The sequence below is a fragment of the Crocodylus siamensis genome, chromosome 7, assembly GCF_052110815.1.
Source record: "Crocodylus siamensis isolate JL-2025a chromosome 7, ASM5211081v1, whole genome shotgun sequence".
Classification (NCBI taxonomy): domain Eukaryota; kingdom Metazoa; phylum Chordata; order Crocodylia; family Crocodylidae; genus Crocodylus; species Crocodylus siamensis.
Window position 1 is genome coordinate 96,820,452 of NC_143401.1, and position 19,989 is coordinate 96,840,440.

The window sequence follows — 19,989 nt, forward strand, 5'->3', positions numbered from 1 at the left end:
ATCCTTGCAGTATGCTGTAAAGACGGGGGCTGGCATTGCCACGGCCAGGGGTTTCCAATCAGGGCATCGTTTCCCCCTGCAGCCTCTGCCTCCCTCGCACCCTGAGACCCCTTGCCCCGGTCAAAAAGCTCGGGCGTCTTCTAACCAGAGTTAATCCTGCGGGCTCGGGTCTCCGGCAGCTGATGCTGCCTTGGGCTGCCCGTCAGCCCCGGGCTGGGCTTGGCGCCCGGGCATGGCTAGCCATGGAGCTGGCCTCACCCCGCTGCCCCCGCGGTCCCTGAGGCCAGCGGGATCCAGCTGGTAGCATGGACACGTGCCCTGCGTTGGCAGTGCCCCCGGACCCGTAACCCCATCGCTCCAGCATCTGCTCGTGGTCTCTCCTTCCAGATCCGTCCGGGAGACCGGGGAGAGGCTCCCGGAGTGAGCCGGCGGAGGCCGAGCAGTATTGGGGCTAACCCCCCCCCCAGCCTTGCTTGCCACCTCCCTTGTGCACCCGTGCTCCCGCCCGCCGGGGTTGCAAAACCAGCTCTGCTCTGGGGACAAAGCGCTGAGGCCCGGGACGTGGCTGCCAGCGTCTCCTCGAGAGGAGGGGAGCAGTCCCCAGCTGGAGGGGGGTGGGCTGGCCCCCCCCCAGTTCCCAGGCCCCCGTGCCAGCACATTCGTTCCAGGGGCCGGTCCCGGGACCGCGTCCAGGATGCAGCGAGCGGGTGGGATCTGGCTGGGACGTGGGATCGGAGCCCGTGGGGCAGCGCTGGGGGCCGCCGGGGACACGGTCCGTCTCGAGGAGGGAGGCCGGAGGCGGGGGAGATGCTGCAGGCATCGCAGGCACCTGTCCGGTGCCCCTTGGCTTCCAGCTGTCCTCTGCTCTCCCTGCATCTGGGGCCCCGGGATGCCCACGCAGCTGGCCGGCTGTCGACCCCGTGGTGCTATCTCGTGTCCTGTCCGGCAGGTCTCCTGTCCGGCCCCTCGCAGGCAGCCCCCGGCCCCTCGCCCCAGACCGGACGGGCTCCTCCTGCCCCGGCAAAGCCTGGCGGGGCCCCTCGGGCAGCTTCCCCCTTTGTCCCCCGGGCTCTTTGTTGGCCGGCTGCTTTCCGCGGACGCCCGCTGGCCCCGGCCCAGCTGCCGTTCCCACGCCGTGGCCTCTGCGGTGGTCTTTTTTTCTCTGGGAAGGAGGGTCCTTGTGCCAAGAAGCCACTGCCGTCGCCCCAGGGGCCCATTATCTCCCTGGCTGCGAGCCGTGGAGGGAGGGGGGAAAACACGGGTCTGTTGGCAAGAAGGGGAGCACGTATGTGGGGGGGAGGCAGGCAAGGGCCCAGTCTTGGCCCTCCGGGGGGCTGTGCACCCTGCTACAGGTGGTCCCGGCCATCACGCCTTGCTCGGATGGGGTTCACGAGGGGTCCCCTCCCTGCAGCCCACCCCAGGGAGCTCCTTTTCCTTGGCACAAGGACAGGGGTGTGAACAGCTCCCGCATCCACAGAGAGATTTTAATAGTTGGGGAAAACTCCCTGCCAAGCCAGCTGGAAAGCAATTAGGACCCTCCAAAGCATCCCCTCGTTTGCCCCCTTCGCCGCAATGCCAGGGAGAGCCGCGTTACAAGCCGTTGATCTTCCTCACCGGAGCTGGGGAGCTTTTTTTCTCAGCGGGAAAAATTAATAGACCCCGCTTAGAAAATGTTTTGGCAGCAAGAAATGACCTTTGTGCCGTATCGGGTTCATTGCGGGGCGTTTCGGTGCATTCGCCGGGCGGGACGTGGAAAGGCCGGGGGGTGTTTTGGGCAGCACGGCTGGGGAGGAGCGAAAGCAGATTTCTTACAAAACTTGCTGTGGTTTCTCCGCCGGCCCCTGCTCCCGGGGCGGGAAGGGACCCCCGAGGCTGAGTGAAGTGACCTGTCCATGGTGAGAGGCAGGCGGTGTCAGAGCTGAGGCCAGGCCCGGCTCGTCCTCTCTCTCCCTTCATTACTCTGTGACTTGCTTGGGTGTCAGCTCACGCCACATTTTGCCCTGGGCAGACCCCAGGACCCAGGACAAGGACATCTGCTTTGGTCAGAAGCGGTGCTAGATTCACCGACAGTTTGGACCTCCAGGCTGGTTGGACCAGGGCCAACCCCGGTGGGACGACTCGCCCTCGAACTGGTCCCCGGGAATGGCCTGACAGCGGCACGTGAGCCAACGTGAAGGCTCCCGTGTCCGCGTGATGCTCCCGCTGCCGTCTCTCTGCCGTTCCCAGGAGGTTCCTCCTCGTCTCCAGCCTCAGTTTCCCCTGCTGCAGCTGGGGGCCATTGCTCCTAGTCCTGTCCCCTGTGGCCACAGGGAACAGCCCGTTTCCATCCTCTCCGGGGGATCTGGTGACCGCGATCAAATCCCCCGTCACCTTCTCTTCTCCAGACTCGGTCACCCTCGGTCTTCCAGCCTGTCCTCCCCAGTCCTGCCTCCCCGGCCCCCGGCGGGGTTGGTGGGGCTGACGCTTACCCCCCAGAAGTGGGTTTAGGCTGTGTCGGTGCGGGAGGAGTGTTCATGGTACAGGCCACAGAGCCCCTGTTGCCAACATATAAGGGGATGGACGGGACAAACTGTTACGGGGTGGCAGGGGTGTGTGCGTGGGCATGGGAACATGTGTGCACGCATGGGTGTGCGTATGTGTGCACGTGTTTACGCACATGTGTGCACGCACGTGTATGTGCGTGTGTGGGTGCGCGCATGGCCTTATGTGTGTGTATGTGTGTGCCTGTTCGTGTATATTCATGGATGTATGTGTGTGGGTGCGCACATGCACGTGTGTGTGGGCATCTGTGCACATGCATGTGTGTATGTGTGTGCGTGTCCTAACTCTCCCGCTTCTCTCCCCGCAGAGCTCTCCCACGTCGAGCGCTTCGGCGCCGGCGCCCACAACTACACCACGCTGCTGCTGGAGGACGAACGGGGCATCCTCTACGTGGGCGCCCGCGGCGCCGTCTTCGCCCTCAACGCCAGCGCCATCGGCGATGGCTCGCACCGCACGGTGAGGATCCCTCGGCCGCGGCGGGCGCAGGGTGGCAGCTGCCTGGTTCCCGGGGGTCCCAGCCCTGGTCGTGGATGCTCGTCTCGGCAGAGAAGGGGCTTTCACGGGGCGGCAGGGCGGGGGTGGGACGGCTCCTGCCTTCTCGGTCACGCTGCCCTTTGTCCGCGCAGATCCAGTGGGAAGCGTCCCCGGAGAAGCGGGCCGACTGCCTCAAGAAGGGCAAGAACAACAAGGTGCTTGGCACGGGGCAGGGGCCGCGGCGGGGATGGGGGCTGCGGTGCCCGGGTTCCCCTGCCGTGACCCCGTGCCTCCCTCTCGCAGACCGAGTGCTTCAACCACGTGCGGTTCCTGCAGCGGCTGAACGGCACCCACCTGTACGCCTGCGGCACGTACGCCTTCCACCCGCTCTGCGCCGCCATCGTGAGTGCCGCAGGGCGCTGGGCAGGATGGACCGGGCTCTGACCCAGCTGTGACGCCCCTTATTGTATATCCTTATGGGACCGAGTCCCCGGCTGGGATGGGGGCAGCTCACCTCCCCCTCCACGCGCACCCCGGTCTTGGCCCGAATAACCTCCCTCTGCCCCCTTCCCTCTGCAGGACGCCGACCGGTTTGTGCTGCCGGGGCTCTTGGAGGAGGGCAAGGAGAAGTGCCCGTACGACCCTGCCCGCGGCTACACTGGCCTCATCGTGGGTAAGCCCTGGGCACCTGGGTGGGGGCCCGCAAACACCCCGGGCATCGTGGCTGCATGCCAGGTGGAGAGGTGGCGGGTGCCCGGGGGATCTGGGGGTGCGGGTAGGGGCGTGCGTGGGTGCTCACGGTTCCCCCACCGGCGGCAGACGGTGGGCTCTACACGGCCACGCGCTACGAGTTTCGCAGCCTGCCCGACGTCCGCCGCAACCTCCACCAGCGCCCGCTCAAGACCGAGGAGTCCCCCTTGCACTGGCTGGACGGTGAGTGCTCCCCGGCCCCCGCCACGCTGCGCCCACTTCTGGGGGGTGCAGAGCCACTCGCCTCTCGCGAGCCGGGAGGGCTGTACATGGAGCGGGTGGGATTAGCATGACCTTGGTCCTGATGCGTGCCTGGCCCCCTCCCCGTGCAGGTGGGCGCGGGAGGAACACGCTGCCCTCAGGGGTCCTATGGACCCCGGGTCAAAGGTCATGCCTAGACAGACCCTTTCAGGCCTCACCTGGGGGAGACGGGGTCTGCTCCACTCAGAGGCGTCCGTGTATGCTGAGATCGATCCTTTGAGGGAAACCGAGGCATGGAGGAGCAGGCTGTGCCCTGCTGGGGTCAGAGCCTGGTGGTGGGAGCTGAGACCCCTTCCCCTCCTGCCCCCCGCCCTGCACACGGCTGCTGACCCCCGCCGCTGGGCGCAGATGCCGAGTTCGTGGCCTCGGCGCTGGTGCGGGAGAGCGAGCGCAGTCCCGTGGGCGACGACGACAAGATCTACTTCTTCTTCACGGAGCGGGCGGGCGAGGAGGGCGCCGCGCTCTTCAGCAAGGGCCAGGCCGCCCGCGTCGCCCGGGTGGCTCGGGTGTGCAAGGTGAGCCCCCCCTCCTCCTCCCTGTCCCGGGGACTGAGCTGGGCACGGGCTCACGGCTCGGCTCTCCTGCCGCAGGGGGACGTGGGCGGCCAGAAGATCCTCCAGCGCAAGTGGACCACGTTCCTGAAGGCGCGGCTGGCCTGCTACGTGCCCTACTACGAGCTCCTGCAGAGCGTCTGCAGCCTGGACGGCAGCGCCTGGCCCAGCACCGTCTTCTACGCCGCCTTCACGCTGGCGCCGCAATGGTGAGCGCGGGCTGGGGGCTGCGGCCGGCAGGAGCCGGACGTGGGGTTTCGCCGTAGCCTGGAGGGCAAACGCTGTGGCGGGGTGGCAGCCAGACCCAGAACCAGCAGGACCCGCTGGCCCGGCTGGGGCGGCTGGCACTGCCCGGGCACCCCTGGCCCGCAGCCCCTTGGCAGGAGAAGGAGGAAGTGGCATTTCCTGTCGGTGTGAATGAATTGTTCCCCGGCTAATTAGCCCGCCTCTGTCTATAGCCGCGCGGCAGGGGCACCAGTATTTTTAGCGCCGTGGCATCTGTGCCAGCCTGGGCCCCGGGAGGAGGGCGTTTCCATGGAGACGCTCGTTAGCTGGCACACTCGTTAAAGAAAGCCTCCCCTCTCCCCAGATTTGGGGAGCCCCTTGAGTGTGGGGCGATGTGGGGTTAAATTAAAGGGACAGCAGTGAGGACTTGAGCCTAGTGGTTAGAGCAGGGAGCTGCTCCATGCCCTACAGGCAACTGAGAGGCACGGAGCTGCAGGACACTGCAGCCCTGGGGACCCCCCCAGCCCTGTGCATCCCCCAAGCCGGGGGCTGGGAGCTCGCTGTTGCCTCCTGGCTTCCCGAGCCCTGGTGTAGACAGTACCGGGGCGTGCGGAACCGGCCCCTGACCCGCGGCTGTGTTCCAGGCGCAGCATGGAGGTGTCGGCCGTGTGCCGCTACGACCTCTCGGTGCTGCAGCGGGCCTTCGACGGGCCCTACATGGAATACCAGGACGCCGCCCGCAAGTGGGCCCGCTACGAGGGGGAGGTGCCCGAGCCCCGGCCTGGCGCCGTAAGTGACTGCCAGGCTGCGGGTGGGCACGGCGGGTCTGGGGGGCTCCCGAGCCCGGCCCAGGCTGCTGTTAGTAGGGGCCGTTAGCTTCCGGCGGAAGCGGTGGCCTCAGGGCCGCAGGCCGCTCCCTGGCTGACCCGTGGCCCCGGCCTCGTCTGCGCAGTGCATCACGGCCCGGGTGCGCCGCGGCGGCTTCAACTCCTCGCAGGACCTGCCCAACGTGGTGCTGGACTTCGTGAAGCTTCACCCGCTGGTGTGGGAGGAGGTGGGGCCAGCCGGCGGTGCCCCGCTGCTGCTCAAGAAGGGCGCGCGCTACACCCACGTGGCCGCTGACCGCGTGCTCGCGCTGGACGGGCGCCTCTACGACGTGCTCTTCCTGGGCACCGGTGAGACGGAGGGGCGGCCCCTGGGGACCCCGAGGCCCCTCCTCGGACATGCCGGTGCCCCTCACTCCCAACCTGCAGCCCCCTGCCCCTCTCTTCAGGCATGGAGCTCCTGCCCACCCCGGTTTCACTGCCTTGCCCCCAGCCCCGCGACCCTGGTCCATTCTGCTCTGTCTTTGGCAGCGGCTGGGATGCCTGGGGCTGCCGGGGGGCACCCACCTTTGGCTCGGGGCCTGGCGCAAAGGGTTAAACGCTCCCCCCCATGTGACCCTGGCCCACCCCGACCAGCCCTGGTTTGCCTCCCGCCAGGTGACGGCTGGTTGCACCGGGCCGTGGTCGTGGGCTCCGGCGTCCACATCATCGAGGAGCTCCAGGTCTTCAAGGACCCGCAGCCCGTGGAGAACCTGGTGATCTCCAAGGCCCAGGTGAGGGGCAGCAGGAGCAGTCCGAGGAGGGGGGAGTCCCTCCTATCCCAAAAGAGCCCAGGAGTCTGGGCTCTCAGCCCCCCGGTGCCAGGGGCCTGGGGGCCGGTGGCTGCGCTGACGGGCACCTGCCTGTGCCTGCAGCGGAGTGTGTACGTGGGGGCGGCTGGCGGTGTTGTGCAGCTGCCCCTGGCTGCCTGCGCCCGCTACAGCTCCTGCTACGACTGCGTCCTGGCCCGGGACCCGTACTGCGCCTGGGACGGTGCCCGCTGCGCCGGCCTGGATGGTGCCCCCCACAGGTACCGGGTATGGGGGGGGGGGTGGTCTCCTGGAATGGTGCCCCTCGCTCCCGACCTGCAGCCCCCTTGGGCGGCCAGCTGGAGGCCCGTGGATGCCCTGGTCCCGGGGCCGGGGGTGGGGAGTGTTGGCCTGGAGCATCAACTCTCATCTCATCCCAGGGGGGCTTCCTGTTGGGGCCGGGGGCGGGCACGGCACGTTTGTCAGCCCCCTACTTGGGGCTGGTGCGTTGGGGTCGCTCGTGTGTGGCTTGGTGCATGTGCATGTATGTGCCTATGAGTATGTGGGCATGTGTATGTGCACAGGCATGTGTAATGTGTGTGCAGCTATGTCTTTGGGCATATGTTTACTTGTATGTGTGGGCATGCACGTGCGTACGGGTGTGTGGGCTTGCGTGTGTGCACATGTAGGTGTGGGCATCCAGGTGTCTCCACACACATGCATGTGTGGGCATGCATATGTATGGGCATGTGTTTGTACATGGGCATGCAAATGTGCATGCATATATGTGTCTGCTTGCATGTGCACAGGCAGGCATGTGCATGCACAGGTGTGTGTGTGTCTGTGTGGGTGTATGGCATGTGTACATGTGTGTGCCCCCCCACAGGTGCGTGTCTACGGGGCCTGTGCCTGCCACATGGGGCTGATGCAGGCCCTTGTGTCCCGCAGGGCGCAGCTGGTGCAAGACATGCAGCGCGGCAACGAGGGCTGCGGGAACGACTCCAATCCGGGTGAGGCTTGTCCTGGGGTTGGGCTCTTGCCCTGTGGGTGCCCCTGCCCACCCCAGCCGTGCTCCCCCACTGCTGCCCTGGCCCCCCGGGCCTGCTCCCTGCCCTGTGCCCCACCAGCCTCACACCTGGGCCAAGGTCATGGAGCAGGTTGTGACCTCGGGGAACCCAGGCATCTGAGTGCCTCCGGGACCTCAGCCAGCTTCAGAGAGCAGCTCTGGGGCAGCAGGTGGGCTTCCCGCCCCACAGCACCTCCCGAGTCCCAGCCAGGGTCTTCCCATCCCACGAGGCGACCCTGACCCCCACTGCTCTCCCCGCAGCCACGGCGGCGTGGAAGACGCGGAAGGTGCTGCGTGGGGACGACGTGCTGCTGCCCTGTGACCAGCCCTCTAACTTGGCACGGGCCGTGTGGCGGGTGAACGGGTCCGTGGTGGCCACACCAGGCGCCCACTTCCGTGTGGGCGTGGACGGGCTGCTGGTGACGGGCACCCTGCCCGAGCACAGTGGGGACTACGCCTGCTACGCCGAGGAGAACGGGCTGCACTCACTGCTGGCTGCCTACGCCCTGGCCGTGCTGCCTGCGCCGGTCTTGCCCCCGCCGTTGCCCTCAGCACCCCTCGTGCCCCGTGCCGCCGGCCAGGCCTTGCCTGACCCGCGCTTCCTCTACATCGCGGCCATCACCGTGCTGGGTGGGCTCTGCCTCGTGCTCAGCACTGTGCTGCTCTACGTGGCTTGCCTCCAGCGCCGCCGCGGCAAGTACGTGCTGGGCGACCCACGAGCAGCCACGGTGGAGCTGCAGACGGTGTCGGCCGGCTGCCTGGCCAAGAGCCGGGACGCGGTGAGGGACGATGGCTGCTTGCAGATCATCCCAGGCGAGGCGCCGCCACCCGCGCCCCCGCCACCTCCGCCGCCCCTGCCGCCCACCGAGACGCCCAACGGGCTGTCGGCGCTGCCCAGCGTCCTGCGCAAGATGAATGGCAACAGCTACATGCTGCTGCGGCAGCAGGACGAGCCCAGCACCGCTGCGCCCCTGTGCCCCAGCTCCTTCGCCGAGGAGCTCAGCAAGATCCTGGAGAAGCGCAAGCACTCGCAGCTGGTGGAGAAGCCGGACGAGAGCTCCGTCTAGGGGCCCCCCAGGCCCCTACTGGCTCAGGCGCTGGCCCCCGCTGCCCCCCGGGGCGTTCCCAGACCGGTCGCTGGACACCAAGGAGACTTGAGTTGCTCTCTACAAGCCCGGGGCGGCTGGTGGACAGTGGGAGAGGACCCATGGGGAGGGGGTGACCGTGCTGGGGCCGGAGCTGGGACCCAGGCCGGGGCTGCCAAGCTGCAGGAGAGCCGGGAGGCGGCTCGGCTGAGCAGAGGTGGGTAGAGCCATGGGCGTGGGGGAGGTAAGTGGGGTGAGCACAGTGCTGCTATTCAGTGCCCTCGGGGAGGCAGGAGTGGCTAAACCCCCAGTGAGTTCCTCTGGGGTAGCTGCCATATGGCTGCTCTTATCCCAGGGTAGTGTGCTCCAGGCCCTTGGGGGTCAGTCTGCCATGGGATCAAATCCTGGTGGGGAAAAGGTCCCACGTGGCTTCTGCCCCACAAATTACCCTGCTGGGGGGGATAGTACTGGCATATTTGGGACAGGGAGCGAAGCACTGCCCCCTCCGACACTTACTGCCTCATCTCCCTGCAGGCTGGTGCTGGGTTGCGAGCCGGCCGCCTCCATGGACCAGCAAGGCCTGGACCCTGAGTGCGGAGGCCCTGGTGGGCGCGGGGACGGAGCCCGAAGAGAGGACGGTGCCGAGGGGCTGCAGCGTGGGACCCTCCTGCCCAGCGCGGTGCCGCTCGCTCCCTGCCCTGAGCTGTCAGGGCCCTGCCTGGGACGGGGGCCTGTGGGAGGGGAGGGGGCCATGCCACGGTCTGCGGGTGCAGGAGGGGGCTGGGGCCAGCAGGCATCCTCGGGGGACCCAGCAGGCCCCGTCCCCTCGTCAGCAATAAATGCGGATGTGTCTGGACCAGCCAGCGTCACTTGCTCTGACTCGGCCCGGCCGCCAGGAGCGGGCTGGGGAGGTCTCAGAGTCGCTGCAGGGCCAAGGCCGTGCCCAGCCAGTGTGTGAAGGGTTAACAGGCCTCTGCGGTGGGTTGGGACAGGCAGCCCTTCCCTGGGGGCTCAGGGCTTCTCTCACTTCAGGTGGGGTCTGCTGGGGGCTCTGGGCTGGGGTCTCAGGTGAAGCCCTGTGTCAGCCCCTGCGTAGAGCCCAGGTAGAGCAACAGGGGTCCCTGGCTCGCGTCTGGTCTGTGCTGGGGTCTCCTAGCAGGCCATCACTGTGTCCCCAGCTCAGGCCTGCACTGGCAATTCCATGTCTGCCCCTCCTGGCAGCCCTCCATGCCCAAGAAGCACTATCTTGCTGCTGCCTCTCAAGGCTTCCCCCTGCCCGTGCACCAGGTGGGTGCCCTGGCTTCTCCCTCCCCTCACCATGTTTGCAGCCTCTCCTTGTTTTCTGCGCCTATGGGTCCTGCCCATCACTGTGGAGATGAGCGCCAGGTGCTGTAGATGAAGGAACCACAGTGAAGGCCAGGGTGGGGGTGGTATCACTGGCAAAGGGCAAACCAGCAACTCTTCCTGCGAGGGCAAGATGAAGTCTCCAGGCCACACTGGGGGCTGGCAGGGATGCGGTTAACGGGACAGCCCAATCTGGATGCAACCCTTGTCTTCAGGGCTGCTAAAAATGGGCTGAGTGGGAGCAGGTGGCTGGGCCTGGGCTCGGGCTCCAGCTGTTAAGTAGTTGGTGAGGGCCCAAGGGGCATGATGGGCACCCCCAGCTGAGGGGGTGTGTGGAAATCACAAGGTGTGGGTAGGAGTCACTCAGCTCCAGGGAATGCAGGGGGAAGGACAGCTGGGCAAGGAGCCCCTGGGGGGCCCCCACCCCCCTCTGCCAGGTCACCAGGGCTGCAGCTACCTGCCCTGGGCTGCTCTCCAACCCCCTGGGCACTGGGGCAGGGACTGTGAAGCCCAGTGGGGAAGGTTGTTCCGGTGGCCAGGGACTGGAAGAGCCCTGGAACTTGTTGCCTCTGGGAGTTTGCCCAGTGCCAGCTAGGTCCCAGGAAGAGGTGGGGAGCTGGTAGGCCAGGCTGTGCCCACAGTGGGTAGGGGAACTGGGTCCCTTCGTGCCAGGGGTCAATTAGGGCAACAAAGGATGCCAGGTGCTAAGGCAGGTGCTTGGGACTTAGCTGGGCCCAGCTTTTCTTGCTGGTACCTGGCTGGCCTGAGGCAGGGAAACCTGCCCCCTCCCTAGTGGGGCACAGGGGCAAACCCAGGTGTTCTGTCCAGTGCTGAGGGCCCTGCCTGTCCAGGGGATTTATGGGGGGTTGGAGTATTTCACTACCTCCTGTCCTAAATGGCTCAGACAGGCTGTGGGGGCTGCCTGCCCCCAGCCAAGCCCAGCCCCCTGGGATGGTACTAGGCTGTGCCTCTGTGGCGCTGGAGTGTAGGGTGGGGGGCAAACCCTGAGACTCTGGAGGAGGCGGGAGGAAGAAGATGAGATGTCACAGACAGTGAGAGCTAGAAAGGAAAGAGCAGGCACTACCCTAGGGCACCCAGCGTGCCCCCTCTCTCAGCAAGAGATGTTCCCTGGCCCCAATATGCAGCTGGCTCTGGGGTGCAGCCCAGCAGGTGCCAGGCAGGCCAGTCCTCTGCGGCTGCTGACTGGCTGGGTGGCCTGGGGCCAGGCTCTCCCCTTCCCACCCAAAGTGGTGGAAGGGCTGGAGAGCAGGTGGCACATACACCCAGGGCATGAAGGGCTGGACTAGATCTCCCCCTCTGGCAGGCACTGAGGCCAGAGACTGATGCCACCCCCTACCCTCCTGATCAGACCATGGGACCCCACTTCCCACACACGCATACATGGAGTCCAGCCCCGTACTGCGTGGTTTATTCCGGGGGTGGGAAGCCTGGCTGGTTCACCCGGTGCAGGGTCTGCAGGCCTAGCCCGCTGGGCTTGTTGGTGAAGGGGTGCCACTGGCCCTGGATGCTGGGGTGGTTGGTGTGGAAAGGCTTGCGGATGCGGATGATCTCCAGCCCGGACTGGTTGGCCAGCTTGCAGATGAGCTGGGCGATATCCTCAACCGTCCGGTTGGCGATGGACTCCTCCCGCACGGTGCCGTTCACTGCCAGAACAAGGAGTGCCTGGCTGTCAGTCTGGCTCCAGCCCCTGCACGGCCCCCACCCTGCAGGCTTTGGGAGCTCACATGGGGCTGGGGGACCCTAGGTGCAGCAGGGGATGCCTCCTCCCTTGGGACCATGCCAGGTGCAGGTAACCTTTCTCCCCAGGAGCTGCTAGATGTGGCCTGGTCTCGCTGCCCGCAGCCAGGGAAGTGCCTCCATGTGGCAGGAGACCGAAGCCCCAGGTTCCCTGGAAGCCCCCTCAGTGGGTGGTTGCTTGTCCCCCCCACCCCCGCTGCACTCAGAGGAGAGCCTCCGTGGGCTGGCAGCACCCCTGGCTGCCCAGCTGCAGTATTGCAAGCTCAGATCTGTCCCAGGTGCTGGAGTCAGGGCCATCGCACTCCCCCGGCACTGTCAGCTCTGCACATCTGGGGGAGACCTCAATCTTTTCTAGCTACAGACCTGCCTGGCTCTGCAGTTGCTTGTGCTGATCCCCCCACCTTCTCCCTGATGCCAAGTCTCTGAGCTTGAGGGAGGAAAAGCCGCTGCCCATGACAAGTGAGCTCCAGCTCAGCCGGGTTTGCATCTAGGTCTGGAGCCTTTCATCTGGGGCTCAGGGGAGCAGCACCTATTTTCGGGACCATGTGAGCAACGCAGCGATAGGGCTCTCCCTCTCCCTCTTCCCCCCGTTGAACGTGGCAGCGGCATGGTGCCTACTCACAATACTCAGCCACCACGGTGGGGCCTCGGCAGTCCTTGGGGTTCACGTACACCACGATGCCCGGGTTGCTTCTGGCAAAATCCACCACCTTTTCTTCCACGTAGTCCCTGGGGGAAGGGGAGGATCGGGGGGCTCCGACGCTGCTCCAAGAAGGGCCGAGGGAGCTCCCTGCTCCGCAGGGCCAGGAGGGGCAGCGGGCAGGACGCCTCGAGCTCGCCCCTGCAAGCAGGGGGCACTCGTCTAGAAGGGCCAAGTCATCACATTTCCCCCCCAGCAGCAGCTCGGGGCGGATGCTGGGCTCTTCCTCCACTTCCCGTCTCCTACTCAGTGAGCTGGGACAAGCCCTGGTAGGAAGCTGCTGACCCCCGTTTGCAACGTGTGCTGGTCTGAGGGGCAGGGGGTGGACACAGCTCCCTCCCCACTGCTGGGCTGGCCCCCGACGGGTCCTTCGCCCCCCACCCCCGAAGCTCGGCCTGAGGGCAGCCCCAACTGCATCTCCCGGAGGCGGCACAGGGGCCAAAAGAGCACCGGTCCCATCACCCCCACTCCGAACTCAGGGCTCCCAGCAGAGATCACGAGGCGTGGGGTCAGGGGGCGCACACCCGGGTCCCTGTGGGGGGGGTCAGGGGCCAAGTGCCCCCCCCCACATCCATCCATGCTGCTGGGAGAAGGTCAAAGGGCACGAGGTCAGGGGTCACATGCGGTCCTCCATGCTTGAGGTCAAGGGTCATGTGTCACCTAGCACCAGCGCCCCGTGACGTCTGGGGTCACGTGCCCCCGGACAGAGAAGGGGGGAAGGGTCACGTGGGTCCCGCGTACCTGGCGCCGCGCGAGCTGGGCGAGGCCGGGCTGAAGACGAGGCTGAGGCGCTGCAGCTGGCAGACGTAGCGGCCCAGCCCGTTGCGCAGGACGCTGGCGAGGAAGCGGCTCGACGTCCCCCGACCCGTCATGGCAGCGCCACTTCCACCTCCACCCGGAAGCACTCCCCTCGGCCCGGCCCGGAAGTGGTACGAGGCACTTGTGCTTCTGGGGTTGTCCCACCACACTTCCTCCACCTCACCCGGAAGGGCTCCCCACCACCGGAAGTCACCCTCCCTTGCCCTGGAAGCGGCACGTGGTTGTTGTGCTTCCGGGGTGGCGGGCATGGCGCGCTCCCGGGCGCCGCACGTGGGTGACGGGTAGCGGGGATGGCGCTGCCCGCGGGGCCGAGGCGGCGGCTGCTGGCGCTGGCCCTGGCTTGGGGGCCGCGGGCCCGGCAGAGCTCGGCGGTGGGCGGCGGCGCGGGGCGGCGGGCGGCCGCTGAGGACTCGTCGGCGTCGGGGCCGGCGGGCGCGGCCGAGATTCGGCAGTACCTGCGCGCGCGCGGCCTCCCCTTCCAGGAGGGCTACAGCTGCCTGCGCGCCCCGAGCCCCTTCGCGCCCGCGCCTGCCACGCTCTACCTCGACAAGACCACGGGCTGCTTTGTCTGCCCGGCCAGCAACGCTGAGGGCTCGTGGCAGGACTTCCAGGCCGGCGCCGAGCTCGGCCCCGCCGCGCTGACACCCCCTGACCTCGACCCCGAGCAGCAGCGGGAGCAGGAGGACGTGCGGCGCCTCTGGGACCGGGCCTTGCCGGTGACCGAGCTGCCCGATGCTGCCGAGACGCGCGCTGTCTTTGGCTTGGGCAAGGTACTAGTCGCCCTGGCATGTCCAGCCCGACCCCCAGTCCCGTTGGCAGCTCGGCTCCCCAAGCCTCTCTTCCCTCTTATGACTGTGCCAGGAGGGTCACCAATGTTGCGATGCCCCTCAGTACGTCTGTGGTGCGTCCCCGCCTCCAACGCGGTGCCCCCATCCCAGCCCCGCATCACCCATGGGGTCTGGAGGAGTCGGGGAAGGCTCAGGGAAGGGCGACGGGGGTGAAGAGAGACTGACAGGTCCCGGTCTGATCGTTTCGGGGGAGAGATGCTTGAGGAGGGGGAGGGAGACAGGCTTGCAAGAAGATAAATGGGGAAGAGGAAGTTTAACGAGTGTCTGTTGCTTGTTGTCTTGCGGGCAGGGGTGGTCAGTCAGTGTAAAACAAACACCAGGATGTCGTTTCCCCCAATCCAGTTTGGGATTAAAGGGGGAGCTCATGGCCTCCAGATGCAGCCAGGTTCACACGGGGTTGGATACATGCTTGGAGGAAAGGGGCATTGGTTGCTGTTGAGTAGGGAATGCGGGGCACGGCCTCTGCATCAGACCTACCTGGACCTCAAAGGCTGAAAGGAGGAGAGGAGTGGGGGAAACCCTGCTTGGACCCAGTCACTCTCCTGTCCAGCTTCTGCTCTCTGCCTGCGTGACACCAGAGGCTGGGTCCGACCTTCCCATGCCATCCTTCAGTCTGTATTGCCCAGTTTGGGGTGGTCCTTTGCCTTCAGTCCAGCTCTGTAATGGTTGTGGAGGCCCCAGGGGCAGACTCTGCGCAGACAGGAGGAGATTCGTGGGAACATGTCCGTGATCCTGGTCCACGACCTTGAATTGTGGGGCTGGAGGCAGCTTGCTACCACTTGATGTGCCTGAGGGAGGATGTAGGTCAATGCCTGCCGGGAAACCATCAGCTTCCCTTCAGTAAGGGAGATGACTAAGGGCAAATTGCTTGGGGGTAACTGAAAAAGAAAACAGGGATGTGAGTCAGGGTTAAGGTTGGTAGCAATTGCTTTGATGGAGGCACTGAGCAGAGCACACTGGCCAGCGCCTTCCAAGGAGCCAGAAGACGCTGCCTAGTGAAACTGCCGAGAGATGTAATTGGATCAGGGACAGGAAAACGGCCTCACAGTTGCCCGGGATTCTCGTGGCCGGAGCCTCCTCCCTGGTGTGATAGAGGGCTGGATGGGTCAGGACAGGAGGAGGTTGACCTGGAGGTCCTGGGTCCCGGTGGCGCTGAGACTGTGCAAGACGGACCTATGTACTGACCCAGGAAATGACTGTGCTTGTGTTCACAGGTGTCGGACGCCACCCTGAAGCGCTTCGGCGTGCGCTACCTGCCACCGGCCCGTGCCCTTGTCTTCCCCTGGTTTGGCCCCCAGGGGCTTCTGGGACTCAAGCTGCTGGCAGCAGAGGGCTGGGGGGAGGCCACGCGATATGTGGAGACCACACTACCCCGCCCCAGTGCTTACCGCAACCTCTTTGGGCTGCCGCTCATCGGCCGCCGTGATATCGAGGTGGTGCTGACAGGCCGCGAGCTGGATGCCCTGGCTGTGACCCAAGCCACAGGGCTGCCCAGCCTGGCGCTGCCCCGTGGCCCCACTTGCTTGCCTCCGGCCCTGCTGCCCTACCTGGAGCAGTTCAAGCGCATCACGCTGTGGCTGGGCGAGGACCTACGCTCCTGGGAGGCTGCCAAGCTCTTTGCCCGCAAGCTGAACCCCAAGCGCTGTTCCCTGGTGCGGCCTGGTGACCAGCAGCCGGGGCCCCTGGAGGCTCTCAACCAGGGAATCAGCCTGACCAAGGTGCTGCACTTGGCTCTGCCAGCTAGCCACAAGTCCATCGTCTCCTTCCGCCAGCTGCGGGACGAGGTCTTCGGCGAGCTGGCCAATGTGGAGCAGGTGGCTGGTGTCAAGTGGACTCGTTTCCCTGACCTCAACAAACTTCTCAAGGGCCACCGCAAAGGGGAGCTCACAGTCTTCACAGGTGAGCGGCCAGAGCGGGGAGGGAAAGCATAGCCCCCCCCAGTGCAGGAGGCTGCTGGACTTCCTCAGGGACCAGCTGGCTCCTGTTGAAAGTAGGTAGTGTGGCGCTGCCTTGGCAATGCTCCTGCTACTCCAGGAGCGAGCAGGAGATGACAGACTCTCTGCTGAGGTTGTTGGGCCCCTTGTCCTGTACAAACGGTTTGAATCACCGGGGCGGAAGGGGCCTCAGGAGTCGAGCGATCTCACCCCCAGCACAGACCCAGGATGCCCTACTTTCACCCTCACCCCCCTGGCCGTGGGTTTGTTACAGAAAACCCTTGTTGAGTCCTAGTGAGTCCTGGTCTTCTGCAGGCTCTTCAGGAATCTCCAGTGAGGAGTCTCCCTTGCTGCGCAGGAGTGCTGTGGTGCCTTGGTTGGGGAGGGGAGGGGCGGGGGGCACTTCTCAGCTAACCTCCCCTCCTCACCCCTGTCGACAGGTCCGACGGGCAGTGGGAAGACTACCTTCATCAGTGAGTATGCACTGGACCTCTGCATGCAGGGCGTGAACACACTGTGGGGCAGCTTTGAGATCAGCAACGTGCGCCTGGCCAAGGTGATGCTGACGCAGTTTGCGACCCAGCGCCTTGAAGAGGAGCTGGACCAGTACGACGAGTGGGCCGATCGCTTTGAGGACCTGCCACTCTACTTCATGACCTTCCATGGCCAGCAGAGCCTCAAGTGAGGGGTGATCAGACCCCTGCGCGTGTGGCGTTGGCTGTCGTGTGCTTCCTGGGTGTGGGGAGGGGAAGGGGTTTCTGGAGCTGCCCTCAGTTCAGTTCCCTGCTATCCTGGCTTCTGCCTGACTCCAGTCTGACACAGACAAGGCAAGGCAGGGTACACAGACTGCTTTTGTAGATAACCTGCTAACACTTCTCCTGGGGGGTGGCTCCGGACCCTCCTTGCTGCAGTGCTTGCAGACGTGCTGTCCAGCCTGAGTAACCTATTCATACCTGGCTGTTCTTGTGCTTTTGCTGGGCGCAGAGGGATCTGTGCATGTGCAGGGGGCTTTGCAAGTTCTGAACAAGCGCAGGGCTTGTGCCCAAATGCTGCAGGAGGGGTTGGATGGCCCTGGCTCGGACCTCGGCCAGGGGGAACAGATCGGTGTGAACAGTGAGTGGTCAGGGCCATGGGTCCATGGAACTTAGTGAGGCCCCAGTCTGCAGCGCAGGATGAAATTCCCCTTCCTAAGGGGGGAGCTGTGCGGGTGGGACTCGGAGCCTGGTTGGCTGGTTGGCAGCGAGGGCTGAGGGGCTTGGTGTGCTCTTGCAGGGCCGTGATCGACACCATGCTGCACGCCGTGTACATGTACGACATCGCCCACATCGTCATTGACAACCTGCAGTTCATGATGGGACATGAGCAGCTCTCAGCAGACAGGTTACATCCCTGCTGCATTGCTTCCTTCCTGAGACCCGTCCTCCCTCCGGTGTCACCTTTGAACCTGGCTTGACCCCCGCTGGCTCCCACCTTTCTGGGCATTGCCTGCGTGATGTATCCCTTGTTACCACCCCTGGTGCCGGTCCGGCCCGAGCTGAAGGATGTGTTCACAGGGTCAGGTTGTCAGCTGGCGTTGCTGTGTGCTGCACCTCCCTTGCCAGCCCAGCCCCCAGCTCAGTCCTGTTCAAGACAGGAAGGCAGGGGCTGAAGTGCAGGAGGTAACTGACTTGGGTACGGTCATACAGGAACTCAGTGCCGGGGCCCATCCAGACTGCACGGGCTTGGCCCTGCCTGCTGCTCTGATCACTAGGCCTGGGCTGTGGTCAACAGACACTGGGGAGACTAGGCTCCTTCTCCAGACCCCCGAGTCTTGCCTCTGCTGTCTGAAAAGGATGGGGCACAGCCTGTCCCAGCAGGCATTTGGCCACCCGCACTCCTGAGTTCTGCCCCCCGCCTGCTCTGACCGACTGGGAGCCCAGGCGGAAGCAGTGAACTTGTCCCTGGGGCTCTGGAGTAGGTCGGGGCTGTGATTCCCGCTGGCAATAGGGGCTGCAGGGGCTGTTCTCGGGGGGCGCTCCTGATCTGTGCCACAGCTGAGTGACTGGGTCACGGGTGTCACAGAGCCAGGGCTGGCACTCGGAGTCCCTGACCTTCCCCTTCCTGTTCCCTCCCACAGGCTGGCTTGTCAGGACCACATTGTGGGCACCTTCCGCAAGTTTGCCACGGACAACTCATGCCATGTGACGCTGGTCATCCACCCTCGCAAGGAGGATGATGAGCGGGAGCTGCAGACAGCCTCCATCTTCGGCTCTGCCAAGGTAAGTGAAGCTGAGGTCCTGCCCTGCCTCTGGGTCCTGGGCAGGGCCATCCATATGGGTGTGCGGGGCCGGGGGCATATCGGCTTGTACGGGGTTGGGGGTGGTGTCAAGTGGCCAGAGTGTGGAGCCAGTGGCCATGGCAGAGCCTTACGGCTCTGTCCACGGCCCCCTCCCCGGGACAGCCCTGGGCATGGGACCTGCTGGGTGTGGAAGAGCCCTGCTGTGCCCCTTGGAACAGGTGCCCAGGAGGCAAAGCTCCTGTCCTTCCCTACAGCCACTTCTGGGGTGGAATATGCCTCAACAGCCCAAGGTTGTGACCCATGGGGTATGTCACTGTTGAATAGATGCAGAGGCAGTCAGCAGGAGATGGGGAAGCCCCGTTTAGGTGCAGACACGTTCACACCCTTCGTTCTGGGTCTTCAGAGGTCTGGTGCCCTCTCTCCAAGGCCCTCGTCCCAGCTCTGAAAGAGTGAACTGTATCCATCCTCCTTGTAGGGGCCAGTGCATTTGGGGTGGGGTGGGATGACAGCTTGCTTCCTGCCTGCTGCCTGGGTGGTTTTATGAGGGGCTCTTTTTAAGGGCATGTTCCACCCCAGAAGCAACGGCATTCTCGCGATGCAGCAGGTGGCTGGAGCTTGGTCAGCACAGGGAGGGTTCGTCAGGCTCACAGGACCTGTAGGGTGCAACCCCACAGTCCCCAGTCAGCTCCCCATTTGTCTGTCTCACCCCCAGGCCAGCCAGGAGGCCGACAACGTGCTGATCCTCCAGGACCGGAAGCTGAGGTCAGGGCCGGGCAAGCGGTACTTGCAGGTGTCCAAGAACCGCTTTGACGGTGACGTGGGCATCTTCCCGCTGGACTTCAGCAAGACTTCCCTCACTTTCTCGGGCTTTACCAAGGGCAAGGGCAAGGCCAAGCTCAAGAAGGTGAAGGTTGAGAAGGCAGTGGCGCCCAAGGAGCCGGCGCCCAAGGTGACGGCGCCCAAGGAGCCGGCGCCCAAGGTGACGGCGCCCAAGGAGCCGGCGCCCAAGGGCAGTGGGTCTTCCAAGGACCCATGAGCCTGGCTTCTTGGGCATCATCCTTGCCTCAGCACTGTGCCCACGCCAGCCTGTTCAGGCTGGAGGGGAGAGGAGTGTTGCACCTCGTGTAGTGACTTCGTGTCAAGGCAGCCCGTCACCAGGGCTCTGCTGTGTCTTAGGGCTGCAGCCAATCGCAGCCCCCTTGGCTCTCAGGAGGGGAAGCCATCCAGGACTGGGGTACTTCCTAACGGAGCTGAGACCTGGGGAGACCCATCGCTGATGCCCCCTCTGGAGGTGGGCCCCAGAAAGCCACGTGCCAGATGTGGGGATGGAGACAGGACATTTCTCCCATTCCCCAGGACTTTGACTGAATGCTGACTGGGGTGCAAGCAGCTATTGGCGCGGGGAGAAACAGATCCATCCCCCCAACAGTGCTGCTCTCCTGGTGTCCAGGTTGGCCTGGCGTGGGGGCATCTCTGCTCACCTCTTGCGGACATGGTGTCACAAAGCTGGTGCCTTGTTGGGCACCTTCTCTCCCTTGCCTCCAGGAGGGGAAGAGCAGTGGGAGGCTGGGGCTGGGGAGCACTGGCAGGGCTGCCTTTGCTGGGGTATGAATGCCTCTTCTTCACAGCTCAGGGCTGCCTCACCATGCCAGGCACCATCAACTCAGGGCTGGTCTCCAGGGGGGTGCACACCAGAGCCTGTAGGCTCAGATGGTTATTACAGGAATGACTGTGCCTTCCAGC

At 65.1% G+C, this 19,989-nt stretch overlaps 3 protein-coding genes across 11 annotated transcripts in view; 2 read left to right on the top strand and 1 right to left on the bottom strand.

Annotated features, from left to right (window-relative positions):
• SEMA4G (semaphorin 4G) overlaps nt 1-9,416 on the top strand; it is a 35,889-nt gene extending 26,473 nt beyond the window's left edge. For all 8 annotated transcript variants that reach the window (XM_090057499.1, XM_090057500.1, XM_090057494.1 and 5 more), the window contains exons 3-16: nt 2,849-2,997; nt 3,168-3,230; nt 3,319-3,417; nt 3,595-3,688; nt 3,835-3,948; nt 4,375-4,541; nt 4,617-4,786; nt 5,447-5,591; nt 5,755-5,977; nt 6,284-6,399; nt 6,541-6,695; nt 7,363-7,424; nt 7,742-8,782; nt 9,100-9,416. In XM_090057499.1, coding sequence (XP_089913625.1) covers nt 2,849-2,997; nt 3,168-3,230; nt 3,319-3,417; nt 3,595-3,688; nt 3,835-3,948; nt 4,375-4,541; nt 4,617-4,786; nt 5,447-5,591; nt 5,755-5,977; nt 6,284-6,399; nt 6,541-6,695; nt 7,363-7,424; nt 7,742-8,547 — 2,363 coding nt within the window. In that variant the 3' untranslated portion in view covers nt 8,548-8,782; nt 9,100-9,416. The remainder of the gene's footprint in view (nt 1-2,848; nt 2,998-3,167; nt 3,231-3,318; nt 3,418-3,594; nt 3,689-3,834; nt 3,949-4,374; nt 4,542-4,616; nt 4,787-5,446; nt 5,592-5,754; nt 5,978-6,283; nt 6,400-6,540; nt 6,696-7,362; nt 7,425-7,741; nt 8,783-9,099) is intronic.
• Nucleotides 9,417-11,322: 1,906 nt separating this feature from the next.
• On the bottom strand, nt 11,323-13,289 carry MRPL43 (mitochondrial ribosomal protein L43). Its single transcript, XM_090057509.1, has 3 exons — nt 13,109-13,289; nt 12,290-12,396; nt 11,323-11,573 (listed from the first exon to the last, which is right to left on the bottom strand). The coding sequence occupies exons 1-3, from the start codon at nt 13,237-13,239 to the stop codon at nt 11,338-11,340; spliced, it is 474 nt and encodes a 157-aa protein (XP_089913635.1). The 5' UTR covers nt 13,240-13,289; the 3' UTR covers nt 11,323-11,337.
• An 86-nt stretch (nt 13,290-13,375) lies between these two features.
• On the top strand, nt 13,376-19,282 carry TWNK (twinkle mtDNA helicase). Of its 2 annotated transcripts, none has more exons than XM_090057506.1 (6): nt 13,376-13,956; nt 15,807-15,933; nt 16,409-16,649; nt 17,241-17,348; nt 18,085-18,226; nt 18,959-19,282. In XM_090057506.1, the coding sequence occupies exons 1-6, from the start codon at nt 13,477-13,479 to the stop codon at nt 19,280-19,282; spliced, it is 1,422 nt and encodes a 473-aa protein (XP_089913632.1). In that variant the 5' UTR covers nt 13,376-13,476. The 2 variants fall into 2 exon arrangements, with proteins under 2 accessions (XP_089913632.1, XP_089913633.1); XM_090057507.1 differs by having other exon boundaries at nt 13,471-13,956; nt 15,249-15,933.
• The last annotated feature ends 707 nt before the right edge of the window (nt 19,283-19,989 follow it).

Bases quoted from the DNA above. Each gene is read 5' to 3' on its own strand.
- MRPL43 (XM_090057509.1), bottom strand. From the start codon at position 13,239: ATGACGGGTCGGGGGACGTCGAGCCGCTTCCTCGCCAGCGTCCTGCGC. The intron at 12,397-13,108 runs GTACGCGGGACC...CCCTTCCCCCAG, and splicing joins CCCAGCTCGCGCGGCGCCAG to GGACTACGTGGAAGAAAAGG. The intron at 11,574-12,289 runs GTGAGTAGGCAC...TTGTTCTGGCAG, and splicing joins CACCGTGGTGGCTGAGTATT to TGAACGGCACCGTGCGGGAG.
- TWNK (XM_090057507.1), top strand. From the start codon at position 13,477: ATGGCGCTGCCCGCGGGGCCGAGGCGGCGGCTGCTGGCGCTGGCCCTG. The intron at 15,934-16,408 runs GTGAGCGGCCAG...CCCTGTCGACAG, and splicing joins GGAGCTCACAGTCTTCACAG to GTCCGACGGGCAGTGGGAAG. The intron at 16,650-17,240 runs GTGAGGGGTGAT...GTGCTCTTGCAG, and splicing joins CATGGCCAGCAGAGCCTCAA to GGCCGTGATCGACACCATGC.